The 24,914-nt window shown below is 59.0% G+C and overlaps 15 protein-coding genes across 15 annotated transcripts in view; 9 read left to right on the top strand and 6 right to left on the bottom strand.

The window, feature by feature from the left end:
* Positions 1-137: 137 nt before the first annotated feature.
* On the bottom strand, positions 138-1,466 carry SCHCODRAFT_02630105 (uncharacterized protein). The gene is made up of 3 exons (XM_003031143.2): positions 752-1,466; positions 478-679; positions 138-413 (listed from the first exon to the last, which is right to left on the bottom strand). Exons 1-3 carry the CDS (start codon positions 1,078-1,080, stop codon positions 333-335), a joined length of 612 nt encoding a protein of 203 aa, XP_003031189.1. The 5' UTR covers positions 1,081-1,466; the 3' UTR covers positions 138-332.
* Positions 1,223-1,868, top strand: SCHCODRAFT_02329769 (uncharacterized protein). Its single transcript, XM_050342389.1, has one exon. It carries the CDS (start codon positions 1,364-1,366, stop codon positions 1,592-1,594), a length of 231 nt encoding a protein of 76 aa, XP_050199813.1. The 5' UTR covers positions 1,223-1,363; the 3' UTR covers positions 1,595-1,868.
* SCHCODRAFT_02630101 (thioredoxin-like protein) lies at positions 1,729-2,710 on the bottom strand. The gene is made up of 4 exons (XM_003031144.2): positions 2,601-2,710; positions 2,429-2,538; positions 2,178-2,376; positions 1,729-2,125 (listed from the first exon to the last, which is right to left on the bottom strand). The coding sequence occupies exons 1-4, from the start codon at positions 2,699-2,701 to the stop codon at positions 1,915-1,917; spliced, it is 621 nt and encodes a 206-aa protein (XP_003031190.1). The 5' UTR covers positions 2,702-2,710; the 3' UTR covers positions 1,729-1,914.
* A 1,000-nt stretch (positions 2,711-3,710) lies between these two features.
* Positions 3,711-4,925, bottom strand: SCHCODRAFT_02669086 (3(2),5-bisphosphate nucleotidase HAL2; the record flags this gene model as incomplete). The annotated part of the gene is made up of 4 exons (XM_003031145.2): positions 3,711-4,157; positions 4,210-4,409; positions 4,458-4,739; positions 4,790-4,925. The coding sequence occupies 4 exons, from the start codon at positions 4,923-4,925 to the stop codon at positions 3,711-3,713; spliced, it is 1,065 nt and encodes a 354-aa protein (XP_003031191.2).
* Positions 4,926-4,980: 55 nt separating this feature from the next.
* SCHCODRAFT_02630095 (uncharacterized protein) lies at positions 4,981-5,413 on the bottom strand. The gene has a single exon (XM_050345568.1). The coding sequence runs from the start codon at positions 5,351-5,353 to the stop codon at positions 5,099-5,101; it is 255 nt and encodes an 84-aa protein (XP_050199812.1). The 5' UTR covers positions 5,354-5,413; the 3' UTR covers positions 4,981-5,098.
* A 1,687-nt stretch (positions 5,414-7,100) lies between these two features.
* SCHCODRAFT_02329642 (uncharacterized protein) lies at positions 7,101-7,409 on the top strand. Its single transcript, XM_050342388.1, has one exon. It carries the CDS (start codon positions 7,184-7,186, stop codon positions 7,343-7,345), a length of 162 nt encoding a protein of 53 aa, XP_050199811.1. The 5' UTR covers positions 7,101-7,183; the 3' UTR covers positions 7,346-7,409.
* A 966-nt stretch (positions 7,410-8,375) lies between these two features.
* SCHCODRAFT_01288051 (uncharacterized protein) lies at positions 8,376-8,838 on the top strand. Its single transcript, XM_050341385.1, has 3 exons — positions 8,376-8,535; positions 8,585-8,687; positions 8,736-8,838. Exons 1-3 carry the CDS (start codon positions 8,470-8,472, stop codon positions 8,762-8,764), a joined length of 198 nt encoding a protein of 65 aa, XP_050199810.1. The 5' UTR covers positions 8,376-8,469; the 3' UTR covers positions 8,765-8,838.
* Positions 8,839-9,441: 603 nt separating this feature from the next.
* On the top strand, positions 9,442-12,551 carry SCHCODRAFT_0109499 (uncharacterized protein; the record flags this gene model as incomplete). The annotated part of the gene is made up of 16 exons (XM_003030760.2): positions 9,442-9,546; positions 9,744-9,890; positions 9,942-9,953; positions 10,008-10,030; positions 10,076-10,130; positions 10,180-10,497; positions 10,597-10,639; positions 10,689-10,762; positions 11,140-11,205; positions 11,256-11,395; positions 11,476-11,541; positions 11,597-11,618; positions 11,689-11,756; positions 11,815-11,824; positions 12,360-12,436; positions 12,491-12,551. The coding sequence occupies 16 exons, from the start codon at positions 9,442-9,444 to the stop codon at positions 12,549-12,551; spliced, it is 1,287 nt and encodes a 428-aa protein (XP_003030806.1).
* Positions 12,552-14,682: 2,131 nt separating this feature from the next.
* Positions 14,683-15,946, bottom strand: SCHCODRAFT_02702509 (3(2),5-bisphosphate nucleotidase HAL2; the record flags this gene model as incomplete). Its single annotated transcript, XM_003031146.2, has 5 exons — positions 14,683-14,727; positions 14,793-15,182; positions 15,231-15,430; positions 15,479-15,760; positions 15,811-15,946. The coding sequence occupies 5 exons, from the start codon at positions 15,944-15,946 to the stop codon at positions 14,683-14,685; spliced, it is 1,053 nt and encodes a 350-aa protein (XP_003031192.2).
* A 173-nt stretch (positions 15,947-16,119) lies between these two features.
* On the bottom strand, positions 16,120-16,477 carry SCHCODRAFT_02630089 (uncharacterized protein; the record flags this gene model as incomplete). The annotated part of the gene is made up of 3 exons (XM_050345567.1): positions 16,120-16,238; positions 16,263-16,420; positions 16,467-16,477. 3 exons carry the CDS (start codon positions 16,475-16,477, stop codon positions 16,120-16,122), a joined length of 288 nt encoding a protein of 95 aa, XP_050199809.1.
* A 2,713-nt stretch (positions 16,478-19,190) lies between these two features.
* SCHCODRAFT_01310718 (uncharacterized protein) lies at positions 19,191-19,804 on the top strand. The gene is made up of 4 exons (XM_050341424.1): positions 19,191-19,401; positions 19,452-19,539; positions 19,589-19,691; positions 19,750-19,804. Exons 1-4 carry the CDS (start codon positions 19,349-19,351, stop codon positions 19,752-19,754), a joined length of 249 nt encoding a protein of 82 aa, XP_050199808.1. The 5' UTR covers positions 19,191-19,348; the 3' UTR covers positions 19,755-19,804.
* Positions 19,805-20,184: 380 nt separating this feature from the next.
* On the top strand, positions 20,185-21,038 carry SCHCODRAFT_02329412 (uncharacterized protein). The gene is made up of 2 exons (XM_050342387.1): positions 20,185-20,971; positions 21,026-21,038. Exon 1 carries the CDS (start codon positions 20,303-20,305, stop codon positions 20,888-20,890), a length of 588 nt encoding a protein of 195 aa, XP_050199807.1. The 5' UTR covers positions 20,185-20,302; the 3' UTR covers positions 20,891-20,971; positions 21,026-21,038.
* A 71-nt stretch (positions 21,039-21,109) lies between these two features.
* SCHCODRAFT_01201926 (uncharacterized protein) lies at positions 21,110-22,409 on the top strand (the record flags this gene model as incomplete). The annotated part of the gene is made up of 6 exons (XM_050341230.1): positions 21,110-21,149; positions 21,199-21,515; positions 21,707-21,778; positions 21,985-22,107; positions 22,156-22,221; positions 22,287-22,409. 6 exons carry the CDS (start codon positions 21,110-21,112, stop codon positions 22,407-22,409), a joined length of 741 nt encoding a protein of 246 aa, XP_050199806.1.
* A 289-nt stretch (positions 22,410-22,698) lies between these two features.
* On the top strand, positions 22,699-22,971 carry SCHCODRAFT_02505405 (uncharacterized protein; the record flags this gene model as incomplete). The annotated part of the gene is made up of 1 exon (XM_003030761.2): positions 22,699-22,971. A coding segment is annotated over one exon (273 nt), but the record flags the coding sequence as incomplete, so codon positions are not given.
* A 1,065-nt stretch (positions 22,972-24,036) lies between these two features.
* The window catches only part of SCHCODRAFT_02329249 (uncharacterized protein), a 996-nt gene continuing 118 nt past the window's right edge, over positions 24,037-24,914 (top strand). Inside the window, exons 1-2 of the mRNA XM_050342386.1 lie at positions 24,037-24,134; positions 24,184-24,903. Of these exons, the coding sequence (XP_050199805.1) occupies positions 24,231-24,692 (462 nt within the window). The 5' untranslated portion in view covers positions 24,037-24,134; positions 24,184-24,230 and the 3' untranslated portion in view covers positions 24,693-24,903. The remainder of the gene's footprint in view (positions 24,135-24,183; positions 24,904-24,914) is intronic.

Genomic DNA, 24,914 nt, shown 5'->3' with positions numbered 1-24,914 from the left:
GATGGAATATCTCTTCATGATAGTGAAAACGAGATGATAAGCCAACACATAGGATGGAGGGGTTGAGAGCGAAATAGAAGGGTTTGTTGTCGCCACCTCACCACAAGGTTCAAGTCGCCTGCTCACAGCCGAGGGTGTCCGTAAGAGAAAGAATGGTATTGAGTCCGTCGTGCTCGTCACGAGCAAGGTCTACGAGCTACATCTCACGGCGCTAGGCAGTAGGTACGCGCCGATCACAGGTCCACGGCAGGTTGGTTCGCTAGGTCCGCGCCGATCTCGTGCTACGCCCTACACAACAGCGTCCGCGGCAAGTACATCGCCAACTTCCTCGCCTAACACAGCATCACCTCCGGGCACGCATCCTCCTCCGTCGTCCCCTCCTTGTCGTGCGCGACGAGGTCGTGCGTGTCGTTCTGCAAAGCCGTCACCACAACGTCAGTCTTCCATCCATTCATCCCGAAATGGACAATGACGCACGTAGTAGCACGCGTACCCCGTACCCTGCGCCTTGCGGGAGAGCACCGGGAAATCCCTGGCGATGTACGCCGAGTCCTCGCGCGCGAAGATGGCCTTCTCGTCACGAGCGAAGCCAGCGAGCGCGGCGGCTCCGGCAGCCTCGAGCTGGGCGGGGTCGAAAAGCTTGATCGCGCTCGGTCCGCTGGAACCTTCGTGGACGTATCTGAAAGAGTTGTTAGTTTCGCTAGTTCCCCTTGCCCTCTTCACTGCGTCAACGAAGAGTATAGCCACTCACGCGCAGGCCAACGTGAAGTTAACGCCACTTGTGTTGTACTTGACGCTCTGAGTGAGCTCGAGCGGGGTGCCATCCGAGAGTTCGATCTGCTTGAAGCAGCCGTGGGCGTCGCAGGACGTGTCCGGTCCAGCGCCAGCAGAGGCTGAAGGCTGCGCAGCAGAGGCGGCGGCAGACGTAACCGACGCCACCGCGGAGGACTGGGCCGGCACGGACGACGAGCCCAGCGCGGGGGCGGAGGACTGCGCAGCGGAGGCAGAGGCGGACTGAGCCTGAACGCCCGCAACGAGCGCGAGGGTGAGGAGGGAGGCAAGGGTGGTGAAGGGGGCCATGTTGGGTGTTTGGGGAAGCGTGGATTGACTTGGGGGGTTCTGACCGAAGGCGGTGGCTCGAAAGCGATGTGGCGAGACTGGGTAAAGGCGATTCGTCGAAAGCGGGCACGGTCAGATCACGGTGCGTTGGGCTGAGCGAGTTGGCGAGTCGTAGACAGCGACGGGGTGCGAGGTATCACGAGCGATTGAAAAGGAATGACAAGGGCTCGTCGAGGTTGGTTCAGCAAATAAGACGGTCGTTTGGGGAAGCGACCAACGGATGGGGGGATGAGGGGAGGGAAGAATGCGCGGGGGCTGCGGGGCGGGCTTTATACCCGCTGCCACGCCGCGTGTTAGAGGTGCGGGAAGCCAACGTGATGCGTTTGCAGGGATGCCCAAGCGCGTCGGAAGCTGCCACGCGCGACGGACGCGCCCCCGAATCACTGCGTTGGAGTCGGCACGCATGCGCCCCGCGGGGAGTCTCACGGAAGATACAAAGGTTCTTCCTAGGTTCCTCCTCTTGAAAGGTCTGTAAAGGGAGTGGTCAGTAAGGATCTCCTCGCTGGAAGTGAAGGTGACGAGAGCTCGATCGCAGAGAATACATATCCCGTAACCATCGCAGTCCGCCAAGCCTTTCTGCACCTCGACTACCTCGAACGCTGGACTGGACTGGGGTCTGATGCTGTCACACACGAAAAGCGTCGAGAGCGAAAGGCATTGATACAACCTCTACAAACAAGAGCGCCCTCTAGTAAATCTAATAGCACATTTCTAGATCCTTCTTCTATCCCCTCCGTCGTCGCAAGTCGTCAGTCATGGCAGGCATCGTCGATCGCAGCGTGGATCAAGCGACGTTTACGCAGTGCGCTGCTTCTTCGCCGCGTCCGCCTCCGCGGTCGAGAAGTACTCGAGCTTGTCGGTCGGCGTCGGCTTGATCGTCTTGCCGCCCTCGTGCCAGTTGGCGGGGCAGACCTCACCGTACTCGTCGGTGAACTGGAATGCCTTGACGAGGCGGATCGTCTCCTCGACCGAGCGGCCGACCGGGAGGTCGTTCACGGTGATCTGACTGCGGCAAAGTCAGCTTAGACGAACAGGAGGAGGGGGATGGGAGTACGCACCGAAGGATGCCCTTCGGGTCGATGATGAAGAGGCCACGGAGCGCGACACCCGCGTCCTCGATCAGCACGCCGTAGTCGCGCGAGATCTGCATGCTGCGGTCCGCGACGAGGGGGATCTTGAGATCGGGGCCAAGGCCACCAGCCTTGCGCTCGAGCTGCGCCCACGCAAAGTGCGCATACTGCGAGTCGGTAGAGAGGCCTGTGGAGGAAGATGAGTGGAAGATTCGTGAGGATCGGAATGGGGGACGCACCAAGAACCTGGGTGTTGATCTGCTTGAAGTCGTTCAACGCATCGTTGAATGCAAGGATCTCCGTCGGGCAGACGAAGGTGAAGTCCATGGGGTAGAAGAGGAGGACAACCCTGGAAAACGCGATCGCAAAACATCAGCTTCGTTCCCTCATGAAAGACGCTCGAAAACGCACCACTGCCCGAGGTAATCCTTCAAGGAGATGTCCTTCATGAGGCCGTCCTCAACGGCGGCGGCGGTGAAGGTAGGAGCAGGCTTCTGAATAATAGCGACCATCGTTGCTGTTCTGCTTCGAGCGGAAGGAAACGGATGAGGAAAAGAGGGAAGGAGGCGGCTTATATACTACTTTGCCTATCGCACCGGAAAATGCCGGCATAATTGATAAGGCCGGCACGTGACGGTTGAACTTCACCAGAAACACTTTGTGCGACGCAAAACAGACAGCTGGATGTTGGGGACGTTCCAGGAAGCCTCTACGCCTCTCTAACACCCTTCCATCTCGTACTCTGCGCTGCTCAGAAGGAGATGAACGCGCCAGCGAACGCTATACTTTCAAGTCACGCGCATTGTGTAAGGCAAGCTCGTGACCGCTGACTGATGCGCCGAGCTCGTGCAGGTCGTCGCGGCTGACGCTGACGACCTGCACGACGCCCGAGTCATCGGCCTCGTCGGCTGCATGCTCAACGAGGCGTCGTACGACGTACGCGCAAGCGCGTCAGGTGCGCGGATGAATCAGTGAAGTTAGGGTGGCGCGCACCGACTCAGCCCCGCGGCTGACCTCACCAGTCGCCCGCGACGCCTCGGAAGAGCTGAATTGCCTGCAGGCGCAGCGCGTGTTGGCTAGTGGACGAAGTTTCGTGAAGGATCTCGAAAGATCGCGAGGAAGGCGCTTCGTTTGGCACAATCCAGGGGCTGAACGCGCCTGGATTCCGCTTTGAATTCTCCGCACAAGGATGTCCGCCTGCGCAAATGCGCAAGCGAAGAGTGGAAGTGACCCAGTTCGGTTAATTCCGAGTGCTGAAGCGTTTGACTTGCCGAGCAGGGTTCGCTTGAAGGCAGATGACCAGGAAAAGCACGTCCAGAGCGCACCTTCATTCATCACGAACCATTACCACGAAGCCATAATTCAAACCGTTCGGCACGCAATCTCTCGATGGCTTCAAGCTTCTATAACCTTTCAGTCGAGTCTATGATACATGTATAGGACCAGCAAGGATGATGGTATCACACGCACGGTAGCTGCACTTCTCTCCTCCATCGCCTGCGTTTCTCCTCGCGCCGTCCTCTAGAACTTGGCCAACCCCTCCGCGACCGCAGTCTGCACGGCCTCAATCACCTTCGGGTGCACCGTCTTCTCCGCAGCCACCACGCCAAAGTTCTCCCCCAGCGTCCGCCCGAGCCCGAAATCGAGCGGCTTCCCCCTCGAATCGCTGATCGTGCCGCCGGCCTCCTCAACGAGCACCGAGCCCGGCGCGTGGTCCCAGATCTTCTCGCGGTAGCCGGTGCCGACGGGCATGCGGAGGTACGCGCCGCCCTCGCCGCGCGCGAGGCAGCAGTACTTGGCCTGGCTGTCCATGCGCACGGGCGGGAGCGTGACGCCGAGCACCTCGGAGACGCGCGCGTTGAAGCCGTGGTCGGCGTGCGCGGCCTCGACGGACTCGAGGAAGCTGATCTGCGAGGTGGGGAGCACGGGGAGGCGGAGGGGCTGCGGGTCCGCGCCGGCGAGCGTGTACTGGGGGAAGGTGAGTACGAGGAGGGGGAGGGGGAGGGATGAGGGGACGCACCTGCTGCGCACCACGCCCGCGGACGGCGACGAAGATGCAGCCCTTCTCGCCGTCGGGCTTGGCAGCGTCTACGTGCAGGTTGGGGCAGCCGATCGCGCCGACCTTGACCTCGCCGTCGACGATGAGCGCGAGGCAGACCGCGTACTGCCCGCCGCGGAGGAAGCCCTTCGTGCCGTCGATCGGATCGAGCGTCCACATGCCTGCGCGTTCGGTCAGTCCGAGTCCACGAAGAAAATGTCGCCACGCACGTCCTGTCCTTCCCCCATCGTAGTTCCCCCTGTCGATCGCGTCCAGCAGCTGATCGGGCGTGCGCGCCTTGCCGGGCCCGATCCCCCACTGCTCCTTGTCGCCAAGGGCGAGGTCGGCGGTGAGTGCTTCGTTCGCGAGTTCTACAATTCTGTCCTTGAGCGCGCGGGACGCGTCTGTGTCCTGGCGCAGGTCGGCCGAGTCTTCCTCTCCCACGATCAGATCATCGGGGAAGGCGTTTGCGAGCATCGTGCAGACCAGCGCCTGAGCGGAAAAGTCGCCAACTGCGTGCGATCATCAGCGTTCGGAGGGGGAACATGGTACGACCACGCACCTGTGACTGGGGACTTGTCGCCCTTCACCAGCGTCTCGTTCTTGATCAACTTATTGAACACCGACGCAGTGAGATTGCATGCGCGTCGCACGGCGCAGACTGCGAATTCGGCCTCTTTCTCGTAGGGTTGGGACATTCTGATCGTTGTGATGATCGTGGTGGAAGCGAAGGTGCGATTTGGGGGAACAGAAAACGAGCGGACGCGGGTACAAATACTTCGGGACTGCCAGCGGGCCCAATTCCAGATCATCTCCGCGACCAGGGCGCCGTCACCTCACGATTGCGTGTCGGGCGCGATCAGGTGATGCATTAGCAATGCCGGAGTCGCGTGCGGGAGGCGGGCGATGTGCTGGACGGTGGGCGACAAGCCAGCGGGCGCTGGCGGATATGGAATGCCTTATGCAATAGGAAGAGAGTGCAGAACACCGCTGCGTAGACGTAGATCAGCTTACCGGTCGTGTACAAGGGCAGACCAGACGCAAGTGAGCTCGATTCGCACGCGAGGATGGGGCAGGAAGCAAGAAGGTGTACGGAAGCAAGTTGTCGATCGCGAGTCTTGCGCATGCCGGGAAACGCGGGTGCAAGTAGGGGGGGGTAACGGTGACTGCGCTGGAGGACATGCGTCGCCGGCGTGTGAGGCGGGGTCGGGCGGAGCCGCGGCTGCTTCTGTCACGGACGCGTCATGGATGCGGTTCGAGGGCGGGGCGGGTGACGGCGAGAAGCCAGCGGCGGGACATGTGATATGTCGCGGCGGGGCGAGTCTGCGTCGCGTCGCCTCAGGTTATGTAGTGCGATGGTACTATGCGGTCGGGCATTGTGCTGGGCTTCCCTGGCCTCGCGGCGCGGGTGTGGTGCGGCGGGGGGCTGGGCATCGGGGCGTGATGTGACTGGAGTTGAACCGGGGGCTTTCCTGATTGGGACGAGTTGGGCGAGTTCGCAAGTCCGACCTAGCCGAGCGTCGAAAAACACAAACCTCCGAGTTGCGCGTTCGGAGTGCGCGGCTTGTGTAGAGGGGGGTATTTGCTGCTGTATTACCGCGCCATTCCGCCCAATTCGACCCTCAACTCGTCCTATTCCCTCTTCAGCTGCCCGATCTCGGAAATAAGCGTGACAGGCGGGTTCGCATCCGCGCCAGGACAGCTATCGCCGTCGTTCAAGTTGGGGAAGGTGCGCGTACTATTTCTCTTTCAGTCTCTGTATTTTCTTGTCCTCACCCATCCTTCAGCGCCTGCTACGATTTTTCTGCTCGCTCTGCACTTGACTTTGCCAAGCTCGGCCAGAGGGCAGGTCATCCTCGAGGCACCCCGTGGTTCTTAGAAGAGTCAGGGTACGTGCAAGGGTCTACCGGGCTTTACACCAGCCCCTTCTCAAACGTAACCTCGGTTAATTAGCTGTGTACGAGTTGATGAGTGAGTGGAGTGCGGATCAAATATTGAGACTGGGTCAGGGAAGCTACGGGTACCAAGGTCCAAAGAAGCAGTGAAGGCAACGGAGCGGCTACCTCAAGTTTGACAGAGCACTCGAGAAGCGGTCAGGGTCAAAGAAGCATCACAAGTAGAGGTTAAGCGAGGCTTGGAGCTTGGAGGCTGCGGATGTGAAGGTGAGATGCAGGAAGGGTATGAAATGAAGGTGGGAAAGCAGTGTATCATCTTACTCAACAGAAGACAATGCATTGCTATCTTACTTGGACAAGACAGACAAGATGTGTGCTATCGAGACGAGACAAGTACTGCAGGATGGGATGTGTTTTACGGGACAAGTCGAGCACAGTGGTGTGAGATGGTCACTAGTGATGAGACGAGCTTTGATGAAAGACAACGAGAAGCATTGACAAGACATGGCGAGAAGCACAGACGAGACACGGCAAGAAGCACAGATGAGACACGGGGAGGATGAGGAGAAGGTGAGATCACAAAAGCGGAGATTAGGAAGGCGTGGATCACACCGGAACAACTTACGGAGCCAGGAAGGTGAAGGCGGAAAGATGTCCGACTCAGGAAGGTGGGAAAGCAACAAGTTCACAGGAGACACGGAGAGCTCACAAGAAGCACAACATGCTCACAGCAAGGGTAAAGAGCTCACGAGGCCACAGAAAGTAAAGGTGGAGTTTAGCCGACGCCTCGCGTCACTTAGTGGACAATGATGTGTTGCGAAAACGCCAAAATAGCAACTCAGAGTGTAGGGGTGAAGGGAAATCACTCGGAGGACCCGAAAATGGCGGGAGCGACTTGAGCGTGGCACAGTAACAAGAGAAAGGTCACAGAGAGCAAGAGCTTGAGAGCCTTGACGAATGAGGTTGAGGAAAGAAGGAGCGAAGTCATGGAGGCGAAAGAGAAGCCCGAATGATAAGCTGAAGCAGGTTGATGGCCGCAAGCATCGAGGACTGCTCGCCGGATGAAAATGCATCGCTTGGAACTTGAGGTGATCAGAGAAAGCGTGCTAGGTGGAGGTCATCATTGGGAGCACGAGCGAGAAGGTCAGAACACGCATCAGAGGTCGTCGCTCGTCGGACGGAATTCTATATACTCAACGCTCAGCGCGACTAGCGAGACTTGAAAAGCACTCGTCGGACGGGGACACACACAGTAGTCATTGAGAGCGAGGGGGAAAGGGGACCTGAGACGAAGTAAGCTTGAGAGAGGCTCAGAGAGAACGGACAACGCACCTGAATGCCCCGCTCGGCCGACGAAAATCCATATACTCATTGCTAGACAAGACCGAGAAAATGAGCTTGAAGCGCGACGTGGCATGCGTTGATGAGGAGGTGATTACGTATGGTGTGAGCGAACAGCCGTTTGGGATAGGTGGGCCGACGGTGAGCCAACGGCGGGGAAGGTAAGCTAAGGGACACAATGGGGCTTCCCGCCGCCTTCGCGAGAACTGACAACCTACACGGAGAGCCCCGGATACGTCGGACAAAGGGGACGCAGAAGTTGCGCGAGAAATTTCGAGCGACGGCGGGGTCAGGGTCAATAGAAGCGCGGGTGTTTACCGAAGACGGAAGGACTCGAGTACCCGCGACCCGGCAGGATCAAGTCAGCAAGTAAGCCCCACGCTGAGGATGCGCTATTGCTGAGTTCTTTCTTCCAAAGTGTCCGATTGTTGGAAATGGGAGTCGCGCCACGGAACGTGTTGCGGGAGGCGCTCAGCCGTCTTGAAGAATCTCGCGCTCTTGCCTTTAACGCACGAAATCAAACACGAGACCCGTATTGCACAGATAGAAAATGGGCTTATTTGAGGTCGAAAGCGCGAAAAATGAGCGATGCAGGCGCCTCCGCATCGAGCGCGACGGCGCGCCCGACGTCGGCGACACGGGGTACGACGACGATGGCGGTCGAGATCAACAGGCGCCCGTCGCCCGCCCGGCGCGATCATCCGCCGGCAATTGCCGACCGCTCTCGTCCCGCACCTCCACGTCGTTCCCCGCCCATCGTCGCCGTCCCCTTTCCCGGAGACCTCATGGGCTGGTTGATTGTCACCATCGGGACTCATCTACGCGAAACGACACGGTCAGCGCATCTGGGGCGAACGGAATCTACGAGTGAAGTCTGAACGGCCTGAGATGGAGTTCCCTCGCCATCACCCCCCATTATAATCCACGGGTCCGGGTAGGAGGGGTCAAGCGTAGTCAGCGACATAGATGGTGTGGGCGAAGTAGGGAGCTCTATGGTCGATCAGGAATGGCACCCTACCTCCCCAAAGGCAAGAATATGAGGGGAAGTACGGATGAATCGAGTGTACGACGGGTAAGTACCGACATGACTCAAAATATTCGATCTCTCAATTTCATCGTAGATCGCTTCGGAAAGCTCTGTAGTACTGGCGAAATGCGTCGGCGCGCGCTCCATCCAAGTATACGCTACGATATGGCCGTTTTACTCATGTGGCGTCGTTTTCGGTACGTCCATAATACTTCTCCGTGGGCACAGATTGACTGGAAAGTCAGTTCCCTATAGCATTATAGATGTCCTATGACACACTAGTACGTTTTCAGACCCTCCGCGCTCCTCCACAATTCCCGTGCTCTTCCCCTCCTCCTCATCCCGCGCTTGAGCGACATCGCGGCACCTGACTGGCGGTCGTCTCCGACCTTGCACGTGTCTTCAAGACACTCTCGTCATTTTTATAGTGCATTGCTGGCCTTCAAGGGCCTTGCAAATACGTATACACGCAGAAACTCTAACCAGCTATTGCCCCCATTCGAATCTTCCTCCGCTCTACGGCGCTTTTCCGCACCTGAAGCCTGGGCATTGGGCGCCCGCGAACCCATCAAACTGATGGGAGGCTGACGCACGGCGACGGGGACCGCGCCGCGCCTTCGGGTGTTCGTGCCCCTCGGCTGCTTACACACATCCTCCGCTCCCCCTGCCCACTTTACCCCCCTCGACATGTTGTCAATGACGCACACATGTGTAACGGCGCCGGTGGAACTCAGGCGCCCAAATGTGAGAGCTCGACGCGCATCGGCGGCGCGCCGACAAGCTGAAAGCCTTCTAAATGGAGATCCAGCTGATGGCACCAAGTTCGACTTTTCCTCTTTCTCTTGCCCTCTCCCCGCGACCTCCCAGCCTTGTCACGCGTCACACACCGCCTCGTGCATTCTCCTAGACTGCTCTGGCGCTGTATCTTTCCCGGCGCTCCTGGCGAAAACAATGCAGAACGAGTTGTACGAGCAGCGGCACAACGCCCGACAGACCCCGCTCTACCCCTTTGCCACCCCTTCCGCGACTCCACGGGCGGCTTCCCTATCCGCTGGGGTACGTTTCATTACTTATCGCTTGCATCCTCGCTGACATTCGCGCAGGGAGGAGCGGAAGATTGAACGCGCGCGAACCGCGCCACTCCCCCAAATCTTCCACTTTTCCTGGGCGCACCTCGGCTCCAGAATCACGTCGACTTCTCGGAGTGATGGCGGAACGTTGTCAGACGGGTTTGACGGGGACCGCTTGCGTAGTATAGCCGTCTCGCGGCGTATAAGAGGCAGGGGCGGAATCCCTTTCAATCAGCAATCTGCCTCTTCCTCTCCTCTCTTCCACCTCTCCTCTCCTCTCTTCCTCGCCTCTTCACCTGTCCACCTCCAGTGACCACGCATCTGATAATGGTACGATCTCATTTGCGACGCTCTGCCCAATTCTGACCGATTTGATTTCAGTACTTTCTCGCTGTAAGTCACTTCGTTGCTCCAGTCTAATAATTACTGATCGGGCTTCATTTCCAGCCTGATCGTCACTACCAGCATCAGTGAGTGATACGTCTCTAACTTGCTACTGACTCTTCCTACTACAGCTTTCTTCCTACTCTCATGAGCAGACGCCGACGGCACGCTGGCCGACGTCGTCAGGTACATCGCCCGCCATCTCTATTCTCAACTATGACTGACACATTCGAAGGTGATCTCGCCTTTTGTCGACCACGGTGATTGCCAGCGACGCAAAGCAGACGATGGGCAACATGTCTCGGTCCAGCTACTCGCCGCGACCGACGTCGAACTCAAGCTCACAACCAACACGAAGTTGACGCACGCAGGCACGTCTGCCTTGTTTCCCTTGAGGCCGTCCGCGTCGTGTGTCCTGGGGCTCACCACCGCGGTACACGACGAGCAAGAGCATCGCGCTCCTGCGAATAACCCACGGCCGTTCTCTCCCGACACCGCCCGCCATCCCCATCCCATTATCTTCGACGACTCATATGCCGCCCCACGTTTCATGGTGAGCATCCGCCCCGCTCGTCGTGCCTCGTGTCCCGCTAATTCAATTCGTCAGATCATAAAATTGCTTCTTCTTTGTTAACCCCGTCGTACACTGAAGAACGTGTCCTTCCGACACCACTACGGAGTATATGCCAAGGACGGTGCGTTTTGTATTTGTTGCGCCTCTTGTCCCACTGACCTCGTCCGCAGCTGTCCTTGCCGACGACCGCACCGATGCCGGCGTCCCCAATACAACTCACGAAAGCGCCGAAAACGCTGTCAAGGTAAGCTTTCTCATTACCGCCCTCCGCACGCGACAGCTGATGCGTACGACATGAGTGTATAGGACCGCGCTCCTTCCTTCCCACCACCATAATCCTCATGCCACGTCGCCGTCGCCGTCATCGCTCAAGTCGCCTGGCGCTCCCCGTCACTATCGTCCTCCGACCGCCTCACCGAGACACGCGTCCGCCTCACACGCGACACCCAGGGCCAGGAGACTGTCAGAGAATGCGCGGCCGCCGGCACAATTCTCGATTGTACGCCGTGGCGACGAGGAAGAGGACTGCAAGCTCGTTGCAAGACCGCCGCGTGTGATAGCGGGCTTGACTCGGTGTGTTCCACGTTCTTCGTAGATTGTCACTCGCTGACCACGTCGTAGTCCATGCGGTCGTCGACGACGCATGCTCGGTCGACCCCCAAGGCGGATCCCTCGATCACGAAGACGGTGAGTACGTGGACGTTATCCCCAATTTGCGCATGCTGACCCCTCCCAAGCATTTTTCTGCATATGCGGAGCCGCCGGAGGCCTGCGTGCGCTTCCTCGGCGAAGAACGCGACGAGGGGTGGACCCCTCCCGTCCGATGTCACGCGAAGAGGAATACTGCTGAGTATGTCGCCGCACTGAACGTATGCCGGTGAGTGCGACACTGTCCACGCCCTCTACGTCCCGCGGGGATCCTCGCGAGCTGAATAGCGGGCTGAACCTCATTTTCAGGCATTTCTGTGAGATCCCGAACCGCCGGAGGCACGCGTGGGCTCTCTTGGTGAACGACGCGACGAGGTGAGTGTATCCCCGCACACCCAGCGACGCCGTCTATGGGCGCCGCTGCTCTCAGCGCGCCAGAGGGTTATGCACAGGTGAGTTACCACGCCGTTTTCTTCTCTCCCGTCGTCACAGTGTCAAAGCGCATGCTGATCTTATTTTCAGGTATTTTCTGCCAACCCCGAGCCGCCGGAGGCATGCGCGCGATCCCTAGGCGAAGAACGCGATGAGGGGTGGGCCCCTCCCATCCAGTTCTGCGAGAAATTATCGCCATCCGTGCCGTCCCACTAGGCGTATATTGGTGAGTACAGCCCTGCCATTATGCCTTTACGAACAACGGGGGTCCCTACGAGTCGAAAATCACGCTGAACCTCCATTTCAGGCAATTTTCTGAGACCCCAAACCGCCGGAGGCACGCGCGGGCTCCCTCGGTGAAGACCGCGAAGAGGATTGAGCACCCTCGCACCCCCGCGACCATTTCGCGTGAGCATCGCTGTTCGCAGCGCGCTAAGGGGTGTCATGCGCAGGTGAGTTCTCATGCCGTTTTGAAACGCTGCCCATGCGTCGAAATGTCAAAACCCGCTCTGACCGTATTTGGCAGTGATTTCTGCTGACCCCGAGCCGCCGGAGGCAAGCGCGCGCTCACTCGGTGAAGGATTCGAAGACGTGTGGGTCCACGTCTTCGCGGGGCCTTCCCCCTTCGTCGTCGGGGGGTCGGATTACAAGTAGGTTTTTCATGTTCATCTGATTCTGAAGGCGAAGGATTCGCCGAAGACCCCCTTCCTTCACCGATATCTCCTTTTCTACAAGCGTACTGATCCCTTGCTCCCAGGTAGCTTTGCCACGAACCCAAACCGCCGGAGGCTCACGCCCTCGTCTCTTCGGCGGACGCCCTCGAAGAGAGTTGGTGGAGGTACGTATTGAATCGTTGTCTGCGTGTTCCACCGCTGACTGTGCTATCTAGTAGAGCCGGTAGGACTGTCAGGTTGCGCTCTCATACGGACGTAGCACACTGGGACCATCGCTGAAGGTATGTCTGGTGGTCGTTATGGTTGCGATTTGCATAAATTTACGACTTCGCAGGTGCCCTCGAGGGACTCGAGGTGATTGACGCGTCGGAGGGCGCCGTGCGAGGGGCTTGCCTCGCCGCGCGTGGAAGCGCAGGTCAATATCGTTGACTCTGTCCCGCGCGCCGCTTGTGTATACCACGAAGTACTGATTTTCTTCGATTGTACCTACTCGACGGCGGTCAGTACCGAATTACCGACCACCTCCATACCTAGATTCCTAAACCTAGCCATCCGACCGTTGCTCACACGCCCATAGACAACCAGATCATTCCGTGAGTCCGCGCGCGCAGGACTAACTCGTCGATGGGGTGAGAAATTGAAGGTACGCATGCCGCCCCCTTGTCCGTCGACCGCGCCGCTGATGCGTTCGTAGAATTAGGCGGTATGCTAAATCTTACGAGGGAGGTGGGGATTCGGCACGCGCAGCCGAAGGGCTCCAGTGAGCAGGTCGAAGGGCCCCCGCGAGTAGGTCAAAGGGCCCCAGTGAGGAGGTCGAAGACATGCCCCCTCGCGCCCTCGTTCCTAGTTTGTTCTAACCCTAGCCTAGATTCTCGACCACTCAAGCTTTTTGAGGGCGCGCTCGAGGCCTGCGGCATGGCGCGCTGGAGGCCTGCCGTATGTCGCTGCGGGTCAAGGGTTGTACGTCGCGCGACTGCGATGCCCCCATGCAAAGATCAAGGTGCGCGTTCGTGTTGTTCATATATTACTTATCATACGCCCCCCCCCTTCGTCCGTGGATTCGCTCACCACCCCTTCCCCTCTCCTATCGCATTCCACCACCCCCTCCACTCCCCCTTCACTTCTGTCTCCCTTCCCTTCCCCTCCCCCTCGCTTCTCCCTCCCCCTCCACCTCCCTTTCGCCCCTCTCCACTTCCCCCCATCGCGTCTCCCTCCCCTCTTCCTCCTCTCATCATTTCGCCTCCCCCTTCCTCCGCCTCCCCCATCGCTTCTCCGTCCTCTACCCTCCCCCCCTCCTCCGACTCCCCCTTCCTTCTTCTCTCCCTTCTCTCCCCCTCTCCTCCCCTTCGCATTTCGCCTCCCCCTCCCTTCACTTCGCTCATCAATTTCTCAGCTCAAGCGAACTTTTATAATCGACATGCGGGGATGGAGGTGGGGGGAGGGGCGAGTGAAGATGTGGCAAATCGTTGGAAAAGCGCCGGAAAGGGGTGAGGGAGGGTGGCAGCGAAGGGGAGAGGGGAGGTGCGGGAGGGTAGGAGCGAAAGGGAGAGGAGGGGGGAGAGGAAGAAGGGGGGAGGTTGAGGGCGAAGCGCGAGAAGGAGGGAAAGAGGTGATAAGTTGAGTATCGCTGTTCGTATTCTTTCTTCCCCCCTCCCCCTCGCTTACCTCCCCCCTTCTCACCCTTTTCTTCACCTTCCCTTTTGATTTTGTTCGCCCCTTCGCCCGTTCCCCCTTAGCTTCCCCCTCCCTTTCGCTTTCCCCCCTCCCCCTTCGTCTATCCCTCCCTTCCCCTCACATATCCCTCCCCTCCGATCCCCCCTTCCCTCCTTTTTTTGTTTTCTCCGCTCCATTCGCTCTCCCTTCCCTTCGCTTGCCCCCTTACCCACGCATCCCCCTCTTCGAAGTGCGAGAGCGAGTGCTCATCAGACAGCAGCTGCCCTCCCCCACCTTTCTCACCCACGCTGGTGCACCTTGACCCGACGGCAGGCAGGCGCGACGACGTCGGGCGGGGCGCGACACAGAGGATTCTCCGAGTGGAGGCGCTGCGGACCTTGTGCGCGGCGAAGGGGAGGGGTGATGGGGGAGGTCGAAGGACACGAAGGGGGCGAGTGCGAGAATGGGAGAGCGGAGGGGGAGGAGGTATGTCGGCGGGGGGAGGGGTGCATAACGCGAGAGGTGCGCGCCTCGACGGGGGGCTCGATTCCCTCGGTGGAAGGAGGGGTTGGAAGGAGATGGGAAGGGGTTATGTAAAATAGTGAGTACGAGCTGTAGATGAGTTGTGAGTAGGATAGCTGCACAATAAATATCCTGCATGTCCCCCCCTCCCCTCGCGCGAAAACGACGACCCGTCCGTAACCCGCCTCGCTTCTGCCCACCCTCCCCGCATCGACTGGCGCGGACACGAGAAAACTCAGCGCGACGCGCGCAATGCAAACTCAAAGCTCTGCATTGGCATCTACGATACATGCGGTAGTACAGTTCAGGGTCCCCTCTCCATAACTTCGCCAGCCCCTCCGACACCGCCGTCTGCACGGCCTCAATCACCTTCCCAAATTTCTCCCCCCGCGTCCACCCGAGTCCGAAATCGAGCGGCTTCCCCCTCGAATCGCTGATCGTGCCGCCGGCCTCCTCGACAAGCACCGAGCCCGGCGCGTGGTCCCAGATCTTCTCGCGATAGCCGGTGCCGACGGGCATGCGGAGGTACGCGCCGCCCTCGCCGCGCGCGAGGCAGCAGTACTTGGCCTGGCTGTCCATGCGCACGGGCGGGAGGGTCACGCCAAGCACCTCGGAGACACGCGCGTTGAAGCCGTGGTCGGCGTGCGCGGCCTCGACGGACTCGAGGAAGCTGATCTGCGAGGTGGGGAGGACGGGGAGGCGGAGGGGTCGCGGGTCCGCGCCGGCGAGGGTGTACTGGGGGAGGTGAGTGTTGGGGGAGGGAAGGGGGGTGGGGGAACGCACCTGCTGTGCACCGCGCCCGCGAACGGCGACGAAGATGCAGCCCTTCTCGCCGTCGGGCTTGGCGGCGTCGACGTGTAGGTTGGGGCAGCCGATCGCGCCGACCTTGACCTCGCCGTCGACGATGAGCGCGAGGCAGACCGCGTACTGCCCGCCGCGGAGGAAGCCCTTCGTCCCGTCGATCGGATCGAGCGTCCACAGGCCTGTGCATCTGATTAGTCCGCATCCACGTAGAAAATGTCGCCACGCACGGCCTGTCCTTCCCCCATCGTAGTTCCCCCTGTCGATCGCGTCCAGCAGCTGATCGGGCGTGCGCGCCTTGCCGGGCCCGATCCCCCACTGCTCCTTGTCGCCGAGGGCGAGGTCGGCGGTGAGTGCTTCGTTCGCCAGCTCAACGATCCTGTCCTTGAGCACGCGCGACGCGTCCGTGTCCTGGCGCAGGTCGGCCGAGTCTTCCTCTCCCACGATCAGATCATCAGGGAAGGCGTTTGCCAGCATCGTGCAGACCAGCGCCTGCGCGGAAAAGTTGCCAACTGCGTTCGATCATCAGCGTTCGGAGGGGGAACATGGTACGACCACGCACCTGTGACCGGGGACTTGTCGCCCTTCACCAGCGTCTCGTTCTTGATCAACTTGTTGAAGACCGACGCGGTGAGGTTGCATGCGCGTCGCACGGCGCAGACTGCGAATTCGGCCTCTTTCTCGTAGGGCTGGGACATTCTGATCGTTGTGATGATGGTGGTGGAAGCGAAAGTGCGATACTGGGGAGCGGGAAACGAGCGGACGCGGGTACAAATACTTCGGGACTGCCAGCGGGCCCAATTCCAGATCATCTCCGCGACCAGGGCGCCGTCACCTCACGATTGCGTGTCGGGCGCGATCAGGTGATGCATTAGCAATGCCGGAGTCGCGTGCGGGAGGCGGGCGATGTGCTGGACGGTGGGCGACGAGCCAGCGGGCGCTGGCGAATATGGAATGTTATATGGAATAGGGAAGGAGTGCAGAACACCGCTGCGTGGACGTAGATCAGCTTACCGGTCGTGTACAAGGGCAGACCAGACGCGCAAGTGAGCACGATTCGCACGCGAGGATGAGGCAGGAAGCAAGAAGGTGTACGGAAGCAAGTTGTCGATCGCGAGTCTTGCGCATGCCGGGAAACGCGGGTGCAAGTAGGCGGGGTAACGGTGACTGCGCTGGAGGTGCTGGAGTAGCGACGGCGGGTGCGGCTGCTTCTGTCACGGACGCGTCATGCATGCGGTTCGAGGGCGGGGCGGGTGACGGCGAGAAGCCAGCGGCGGGACATGTGATATGTCGCGGCGGGGCGAGTCTGCGTCGCGTCGCCTCAGGTTATGTAGTGCGGTGGTACTATGCGGTCGGGCATTGTGCTGGGCTGCCCTGGCCTCGCGGCGCGGGTGTGGTGCGGCGGGGGGCTGGGCATCGGGGCGTGATGTGACGGAAGTTGAACCGGGGGCTTTCCTGATTGGGACGAGTTGGGCGAAATTGCAAGTCCGACCTAGCCGAGCGTCGAAAAACACAAACCTCCGAGTTGCGCGTTCGGAGTGCGCGGCTTGTGTAGAGGGGGGTATTTGCTGCTGTATTACCGCGCCATTCCGCCCAATTCAACCCTCAACTCGTCCTATTCCCTGTTCAGCTGCCCGATCTCGGAAATAAGCGTGACAGGCGGGTTCGCATCCGCGCCAGCACAGCTATCGCCGTCGGTCAAGTTGGGGAAGGTGCGTGTACTATTTCTCTTTCAGTCTCTGTATTTCTCTTGTCCTAACCCATCCTTCAGCGCCTCCTACGATTTTTCTGCTCGCTCTGCACATGACTTTGCCAAGCTCGGCCAGAGGACAGGTACTCCTCGAGGCACCCCGTGGCTATAAGAAAAGTCAGGGTACGTGCAAGGGTCCACCGGGCTTTACACCAGCCCCTTCTCAAACGTAACCTTGGTTAACTAGCTGTGTACGAGTTGATGAGCGAGTGGAGTGGGGATCAAATATCGAGACTGGGTCAGGGAAGCTACGGGTACCAAGGTCCGAAGAAGCAGTGAAGGCAACGGAGCGGCTACCTCAAGTCCGACGGAGCACTCGAGAAGCGGTCAGGGTCAAAGAAGCATCACAAGTAGAGATTAAGCGAGGCTTGGAGCTTGGAGGCTGCGGATGTGAAGGTGAGATGCAGGAAGGGTATGAAACGAAGGCAGGCAAAGAGTGTATCATTCCATTAGACAGAGAGCAATGCATTGCTATCTTACTCGGACAAGACGGACAAGATGTGTGCTACGAGACGAGACGAGTACTGCAGGATGGGATGCGTGTTACGGGACAAGACGAGCACAGTGGAGTGAGATGGTCACTAGGGATGAGACGAGCTTTGATGAAGCACGTTGAGAAGCATTGACAGGACACGGGGAGAAGCACAGACGAGACACGGCGAGAAGCACAGACAAGACACGAAGAGGATGAGGAGAAGGTGAGATCACAAAAGCGGAGATTAACATGGAGTGGATCACACCGGGACAACTTACGGAGCCAGGAAGGTGAAGGCGGGAAGACGTCCGACTCAGGAAGGTGGGAAAGCAACAAGTTCACAGGAGACACGGAGAGATCACAAGAAGCACGACACGCTCACAGCGAATGTAACAAGCTCACGAGGGCACTGAAAGTAAAGGGGGAGTTTAGCCGACGCCTCGCGTCACTTAGTGGACAACGATGTGTTGCGAAAACGCCAAAATAGCGACTCAGAGTGTAGGGGTGAAGGGGAATCACTCAGAGGACCCGAAAACGGCGGGAGCGACTTGGGCACAAAGCAGGAATGGTAGAAAGGTCTTAGGGAACGAAAGCTTGAGTCTTGACAAAGAAAATTGAGGGGTGACGGAGCGAAGTCATGGAGGCGAAAGCAAAGCCCAGATGATGAGCTGAAGCAGGTTGATGGCTGCAAGCATCGAGGACTGCTCGCCGGATGAAAATGCGTCGCTTCGGGACCTTGAGCGGTCGGAGAAAGCGTGCTAGGTGAGGGTCATCATTGGGAGCACGAGCGAGAAGGTCAGAGCACGCATCAGAGGTTGTCGCTCGGCCGATGGAATTCTATATACTCAACGCTCAGCGCGACTAGCGAGACTTGAAAAGCGCTCGTCGGACGGGGACACACACAGTAGTCATTGAGAGCGAGGGGGAAAGGGGACCTGAGACGAAGTAAGCTTGAGAGAGGCTCAGAGAGAACTGAGAAAGCACCTGAATGGCCCGCTCGGCCGACAAAAATTCATATACTCATTGCTAGACAAGACCGAGAAAATGAGCTTGAAGCGAGACGTGGCATGCGTTGATGAGGAGAGAAACACGTAGGACATGATGCTGGCGTGAGCAAACTGCCGTTTGGGCCAGGTGAGCCGACGGCGGGAAGGCGAGCAGAGAGACACAGTGGTGCTTCCCGCCGCCTTCGCGAGAACTGACAACCTACACGGAGAGCCCCGGATACGTCGGACAAAGGGGACGCAGAAGTCGCGCGAGAAATTTCGAGCGACGGCGGGGTCAGGGTCAGGAGAAGCACGGGCGTTTACCGAAGACGGAAGGACTCGAGTACCCGCGACCCGGCAGGATCAAGTCAGCAAGTAAACCCCACGCTGGGGATGCGCTATTGTCAAGTTCTTTCTTGAAAAGTGTCAGATTGTTGGAAGGGGGATTCGCGCCACGGAACGTGTTGCGGGAGGCGCTCAATCGTCTTGAAGAATTCCTTTCCATACACTGCACGACATTGAACACGAGACCCGTATTGCACACATAGAAAATGGGCTTGATTGAGGTCGAAAGCGCGTCAAATGAGCGTTGCAGGCGCCTCCGCATCGAGCGCGACGGCGCGCCCGACGTCGGCGACACGGGCAGCGTCGACGATGGCGGTCGGGATCAGCACGCGCCCATCGCCCGCCCGGCGCGATCATCCGCCGGCAATTGCCGACCGCTCTCGTCCCGCACTTCCACGTCGTTCCCCGCCCATCGTCGCCGTCTCCTTTCCCGGAGACCTCATGGGCTGGTTGATTGTCACCATCGGGACACATCCACGAAGAACGACATGCTCATCGCATCTGGGGCGAACGGAATCTATGAGTGAAGTCTGAACGGCGTGAGATGGAGTTCCCCCGCCTTCGGCACCTATCCCCCATTATAATCCACGGGTCCGGGTAGGCAAGGTCATGCGTAGTCAGTGACATAGATGGCGTAGGCGTTGTAGTGAGACCTATGGGCGATCAGGAACGCTATCCTACCTCCCCAAAGGCAAGAATATGAGGGGAAGTATGGATGAATCGAGTGCACGACTGGTTAGTACCAACATGACTCAAAATATTCGATCTCTCAATTTCATCGTAGATCGCTTCGGAAAGCTTTGTAGTACTGGCGAAATGCGTCGGCGCGCGCTGCATCCAAGTATACGCTACGATATGGTCGTTTTACTCATGTGGCGTCGTTTTTGGTACGTCTGTGATACTTCTACGTGGGCACAGGTTGACTAGAAATCCAGTTCCCTATAGCATAATAGATGTCCTATAACCCACCAGTACGCTTCCAGACCCTCCGCACTCCTCCACAATTTTCATACACTTGCCCTCCTCCTCAACCCCCTCCGCTTGACCGACATCTCGGCGCCTGTCCGTCGGCACTCTCCGGCTTCTGAAGTGTCCTACAGACCCACGCGTTACTACCATGACTCATTGCCGCCCTCCGAGGGTCGTACAAACCCGTAACCTCGCGAAAACTGTAACCGGCCATTGCCCCCATTCGAATGTTCCTCCGCTCTACGGCGCTTTCCGCACCCGGAGCCTGGGCATTGAGCGCGCAAGAACCCATCAAATTGATGGGAACTGGGCGCGCGGCGACGGAGGCCGCGCCGCGCTCGCCTTCGGGTGTTCGTGCCCCCTCGGCTGGTTACACACATCCTCCGCTCCCCTGCCCAATATACCCCCTTGACAAGTCGGCATTGACGCGCACACGTTTAGCGGCGCTGACGGACATTGCAGCGCCGAGTCGGAATGCTCGACGCGCATTGGCGGCGCGCCGGCTCTCGTGCAGCTCAAAGCCTTCCAAATGGAGATCCAGCTGATGGCACCAAGTTCGACTTTTCCTCTCTTTCTTGCCGTCTCCCCGCGACCTCCCAGCCTTGTCACGCGTCACACACCGCCTCGTGCATTCTCCCAGACTGCTCTGGCGCTGTATCTTGCCCGGCGCTCCTGGCGAAAACAATGCAGAACGAGTTGTACGAGCAGCGGCACAACGCCCGACAGACCCCGCTCTACCCCTTTGCCACCCCTTCCGCGACTCCACGGGCGGCTTCCCCTATCCGCTGGGGTACGTTTCAAGACTTATCGCTTGCATTCTTGCTGTCATTCGTGCAGGGAGGAGCGGAAGATTGAACGCGCGCGAACCGCGCCACTCCCCCAAATCTTTCACTTTTCCTGGGCGCCCCTCGGCCCCAGAATCCCGTCGACTTCTCGGAGTGATGGCGGAACTTTGTCAGACGGGTTTGACGGGGGCCGCTTGCCTAGTATAGCCGTCTCGCGGCGTATAAGAGGCAGGGGCGCAATCCCTCTCAATCAGCAATCTGCCTCTTCCTCTCCTCTCTTCCACCTCTCCTCTCCTCTCTTCCTCGCCTCTTCACCTCTCCACCTTCAGTGACCACGCATTTGATAATGGTACGATCCCATTTACGACGCTCTGCCCAATTCTGACCGATTTGATCTCAGTACTTCTCGCTCTGTAAGTCACTTCGTTACTCGAGTCTAACATTTACTGACCGGGGTTCATTTCAAGCCTGATCGTCACTACCAGCATCAGTGAGTGATACGTCTCTAACTTGCTACTGACTCTTCCTACTACAGCTTTCTTCCTACTCTCATGAGCAGACGCCTACGACACCGCTGGCCGGCATCGTCAGGTACGTCGCCCGCCACCTCTATTCTCTACTATAACTGACACATTCGAAGGTGATCTCGCCTTTCGTCGACCACGGCGATGCCAGCGACGCAAAGCAGGCGATGGACAACATGTCTCGGTCCAGCTACTCGCCGCGACCGACGTCGAACTCAAGCTCACAACCAACACGAAGTTGACGCACGCAGGCACGTCTGCCTTGTTTCCCTTGAGGCTGTCCGCGTCGTGTGTCCTGGGGCTCACCACCGCGGTACACGACGAGCAAGAGCATCGCGCTCCTGCGAATAACCCACGGCCGTTCTCTCCCGACACCGCCCGCCATCCCCATCCCATTATCTTCGACGACTCATATGCCGCCCCACGTTTCATGGTGAGCATCCGCCCCGCTCGTCGTGCCGCGTGTCCCGCTAATTCAATTCATCAGATCATGAAATTGCTTCTTCTTTGTTAACCCCGTCGTATACTGAAGAACGTGTCCTTCCGACACCACTACGGAGTATATGCCAAGGACGGTGCGTTTTGTATTTGTTGCGCCTCTTGTCCCACTGACCTCGTCCGCAGCTGTCCGCCGACGACCGCACCGATGCCGGCGTCCCCAATACAACTCACGAAAGCGTCGAGAACGCTGTCAAGGTAAGCTTTCTCATTACCGCCCTCCGCACGCGACAGCTGATGCGTACGACCTGAGTGTATAGGACCGCGCTCCTTCCTTCCCACCACCATAATCCTCATGCCACGTCGCCGTCGCCGTCATCGCTCAAGTCGCCTGGCGCTCCCCGTCACTATCGTCCTCCGACCGCCTCACCGAGACACGCGTCCGCCTCACACGCGACACCCAGGGCCAGGAGACTGTCAGAGAATGCGCGGCCGCCGGCACAATTCTCGATTGGACGCCGTGGCGACGAGTGAGAGGACTGCAAGCTCGTTGTGGGACAGCCGCATGTGATAGCGAGAATGACCCGGTGCGTTCCTCGTTTTTCGTAGATTGTCACTCGCTGACCACGTCGTAGTCCACGCGGCCGTTGACGACGCATGCTCGGTCGACTCCCCAGGTGGACCCCTCGATCACGACGACGGTGAGTACGTGCACGTTATCCCCAATCTGCGCAGGCTGACCCCTCCCAAGCATTTTTCTGCATAGGCGGAACCGCCGGAGGCCTGTGTGCGCTTCCTCGGCGAAGAGCGCGACGAGGGGTGGACCCCTCCCGTCCAATCCCACGCGAAGAGGACTAGCGCTAAGCATGTCGCCCCACTGAACGTATAGCGGTGAGTACGACACTGTCCGCGCCCTCTACGTCCCGCGGGGATTCCTGCGAGCTGAATATCGCGCTGAACCTCATTTTCAAGCTCTTGAGATCCCGAACCGCCGGAGGCACGCGGGGGCTCCCTTGGTGAACGACGCGACGAGGTTAAAATATTCCCGCACACCCAGCGATGCCGTATATGGGCCCCGCTGCTCTCAGCGTGCCAGAGGGTCATGCACAAGTGAGTTACCGCGCCGTTTTCTGCTTTCCCGTTGTCAAGGTGTCAAAGCGCATGTTGACCTTATTTTCAGGTACTTTCTCCCGGCCCCGAGCCGCCGGAGGCATGCGCGCGATCTCTCGGCGAAGAACGCGACGAGGGGTGGACCCCTCCCATCCAATCCTACGAGAAAATATCGCCATCCATGCCGTCCCACGAGGCGTATATCGGGTGAGTACAGCCCTGCCTTATCCCCTTACGAACAACGGGGGTCCCTGCGAGTCGAATATGCCGCAGAGCCTCATTTCCAGGCAATTTTTGTGAGACCCCAAACCGCCGGAGGCACGCGCGGGCTCTCTCGGTGAAGATCGCGAAGAGGATTGAGCACCCTCGCACCCTCGCGATCTTGTTCACATGAGCACGGCTGTTCTCAGTGCGCCAAGGGGCCATGCGCAGGTGAGTTTTCATGCCGTTCGAAATGCTGCCCATGCGCCGAAATGTCTAAACCCGCTCTGACCGTATCTTGAAGTGATTTCTGCCGACCCCGAGCCGCCGGAGGCAAGCGCGCGCCCCCTCGGTGAAGGATTCAAAGAGGTGTGGGTCCACCTCATTGCGAGACCTCCCCCCTTTGTCGTGGTGGTCGTAGTACAAGTAGGTTCTTCATGTTCATCTGATTCTGAAGGGGAAGGACTCGCCGGGGACCCCCTTCCTTCACCGATGTCCCCTTGTCTACGAGCGTACTGATCCCTTGTTCCCAGGTAGCTTTGCCACGACCCAGAACCGCCGGAGACGCGCGTGGGGTCCCCGACAGGCGACCTCGAAGAGAGTTGGTGGAGGTACGTATTGAATACCTGTCTGCGTGCTCCGCCGCTGACCGTGCTGCCCCGTAGAGCCGGGGGATTGTCGGGCTGCGCTCTGATACGGACGTAGGACGCTGGAATCATCGCTGAAGGTATGTTCGACCGTCGTGATGATTGGTGTGCGTGGTTTAACGACTCACTAGGTTAGGTACTCACGAATTGATGATTGGTGTGCGTGGTTTAACGATTCACTAGGTTAGGTACTCACGAATTGATCAAGTGCCTTGCGAGAGACCTACCTCGCCGGGCAAGGAAGAGCAGGTCAGTACTGTTCGCCTTGACTCTCGCGCGCCGCCTATGTACACCTAGTAGCGAGAGTTGTCGAGTAGTACTGATTTTCTTTGATTGTACCTACGGTAGGGCGTTGTCGATGTCAGTATCGAATTACTGACCACCTACATACCTGGATACCCAAACCTAGCCCTCTGACCGTTGCTCACACGCCCACAGACATCGAGACCATGTCGTGAGTCCGCGCGCGAAGGGCTGACTCGTCGATGGTGAGAAATTGAAGGTACGCATGCCGCCCCCTTGTCCGTCGACCGCGCCGCTGATGCATTCGTAGAATTAGGCGGCATGCGAAATCTTACGAGGGGGGTGGGGATTCGGCACGCGCAGCCGAAGGACCCCCGCGAGTAGGTCAAAGGACCCCAGTGAGGAGGTCGGAGGTATGCCCCCTCGCGCCCTCGCTCCTAATTTGTTCTAACCCTAGCCTAGATTCTCGACCACTCAAGCTTTTTGAGGGCGCGCTCGAGGCCTGCGGCATGGCGCGCTGGAGGCCTGCCATATGTCGCTGCGGGTCAAGGGTTGTACGTCGCGCGACTGCGATGCCCCCATGCAAAGATCAAGGTGCGCGTTCGTGTTGTTCATGTATTACTTATCATACACCCCCCCTTAGTCCGTGGATTCGCTCACCACCCCTTCCCCTCTCCTATCGCATTCCACCTCCCCCTCCCCTCCCCCTCGCTTCTCCCTCCCCCTCCACCTCCCTTTCGCCCCTCTCCACTTCCCCCCATCGCGTCTCCCTACCCTCCTCCTCCTCTTGTCATTTTGCCTCCCCCTTCCTCCGCCTCCCCCATCGCTTCTCCGTCCCCTACCCTCCCCCCTCCTCTGACTCCCCCTTCCTTCTTCTCTCCTTTCCCTCCCCCTCTCTTCCCCTTCGCATTTCGCCTCCCCCTCCCCTTCACTTCGCTTCCCCCTCCCCCTCCCTTCCTCCCACTCCTTAGCCTCTCCCCCCTTCGCTTCCCCCTCCCCCTCTGCTTCGCTCATCAATTTCTCGGCTCAAGCGAGATTTTATAACCGACATGCGTGGAGGGAGGTGGAGGGGGGAGGGGGGAGTGAAGATGTGGAGAATTGATGGGAACGCGCCGGAAAGGGGTGGGGGTGGGTGGAAGCGAAGGGGAGAGGGGAGGTGGGGGAGGGTGGGAGCGAAAGGGAGCGGAGGGGAA

The sequence above is a fragment of the Schizophyllum commune genome (genome assembly GCF_000143185.2).
Source record: "Schizophyllum commune H4-8 unplaced genomic scaffold SCHCOscaffold_7, whole genome shotgun sequence".
Classification (NCBI taxonomy): Eukaryota; Fungi; Basidiomycota; class Agaricomycetes; order Agaricales; family Schizophyllaceae; genus Schizophyllum; species Schizophyllum commune.
Note: the sequence above shows the minus strand (reverse complement) of the source record. Positions and strands in the feature narration are given on the sequence as shown.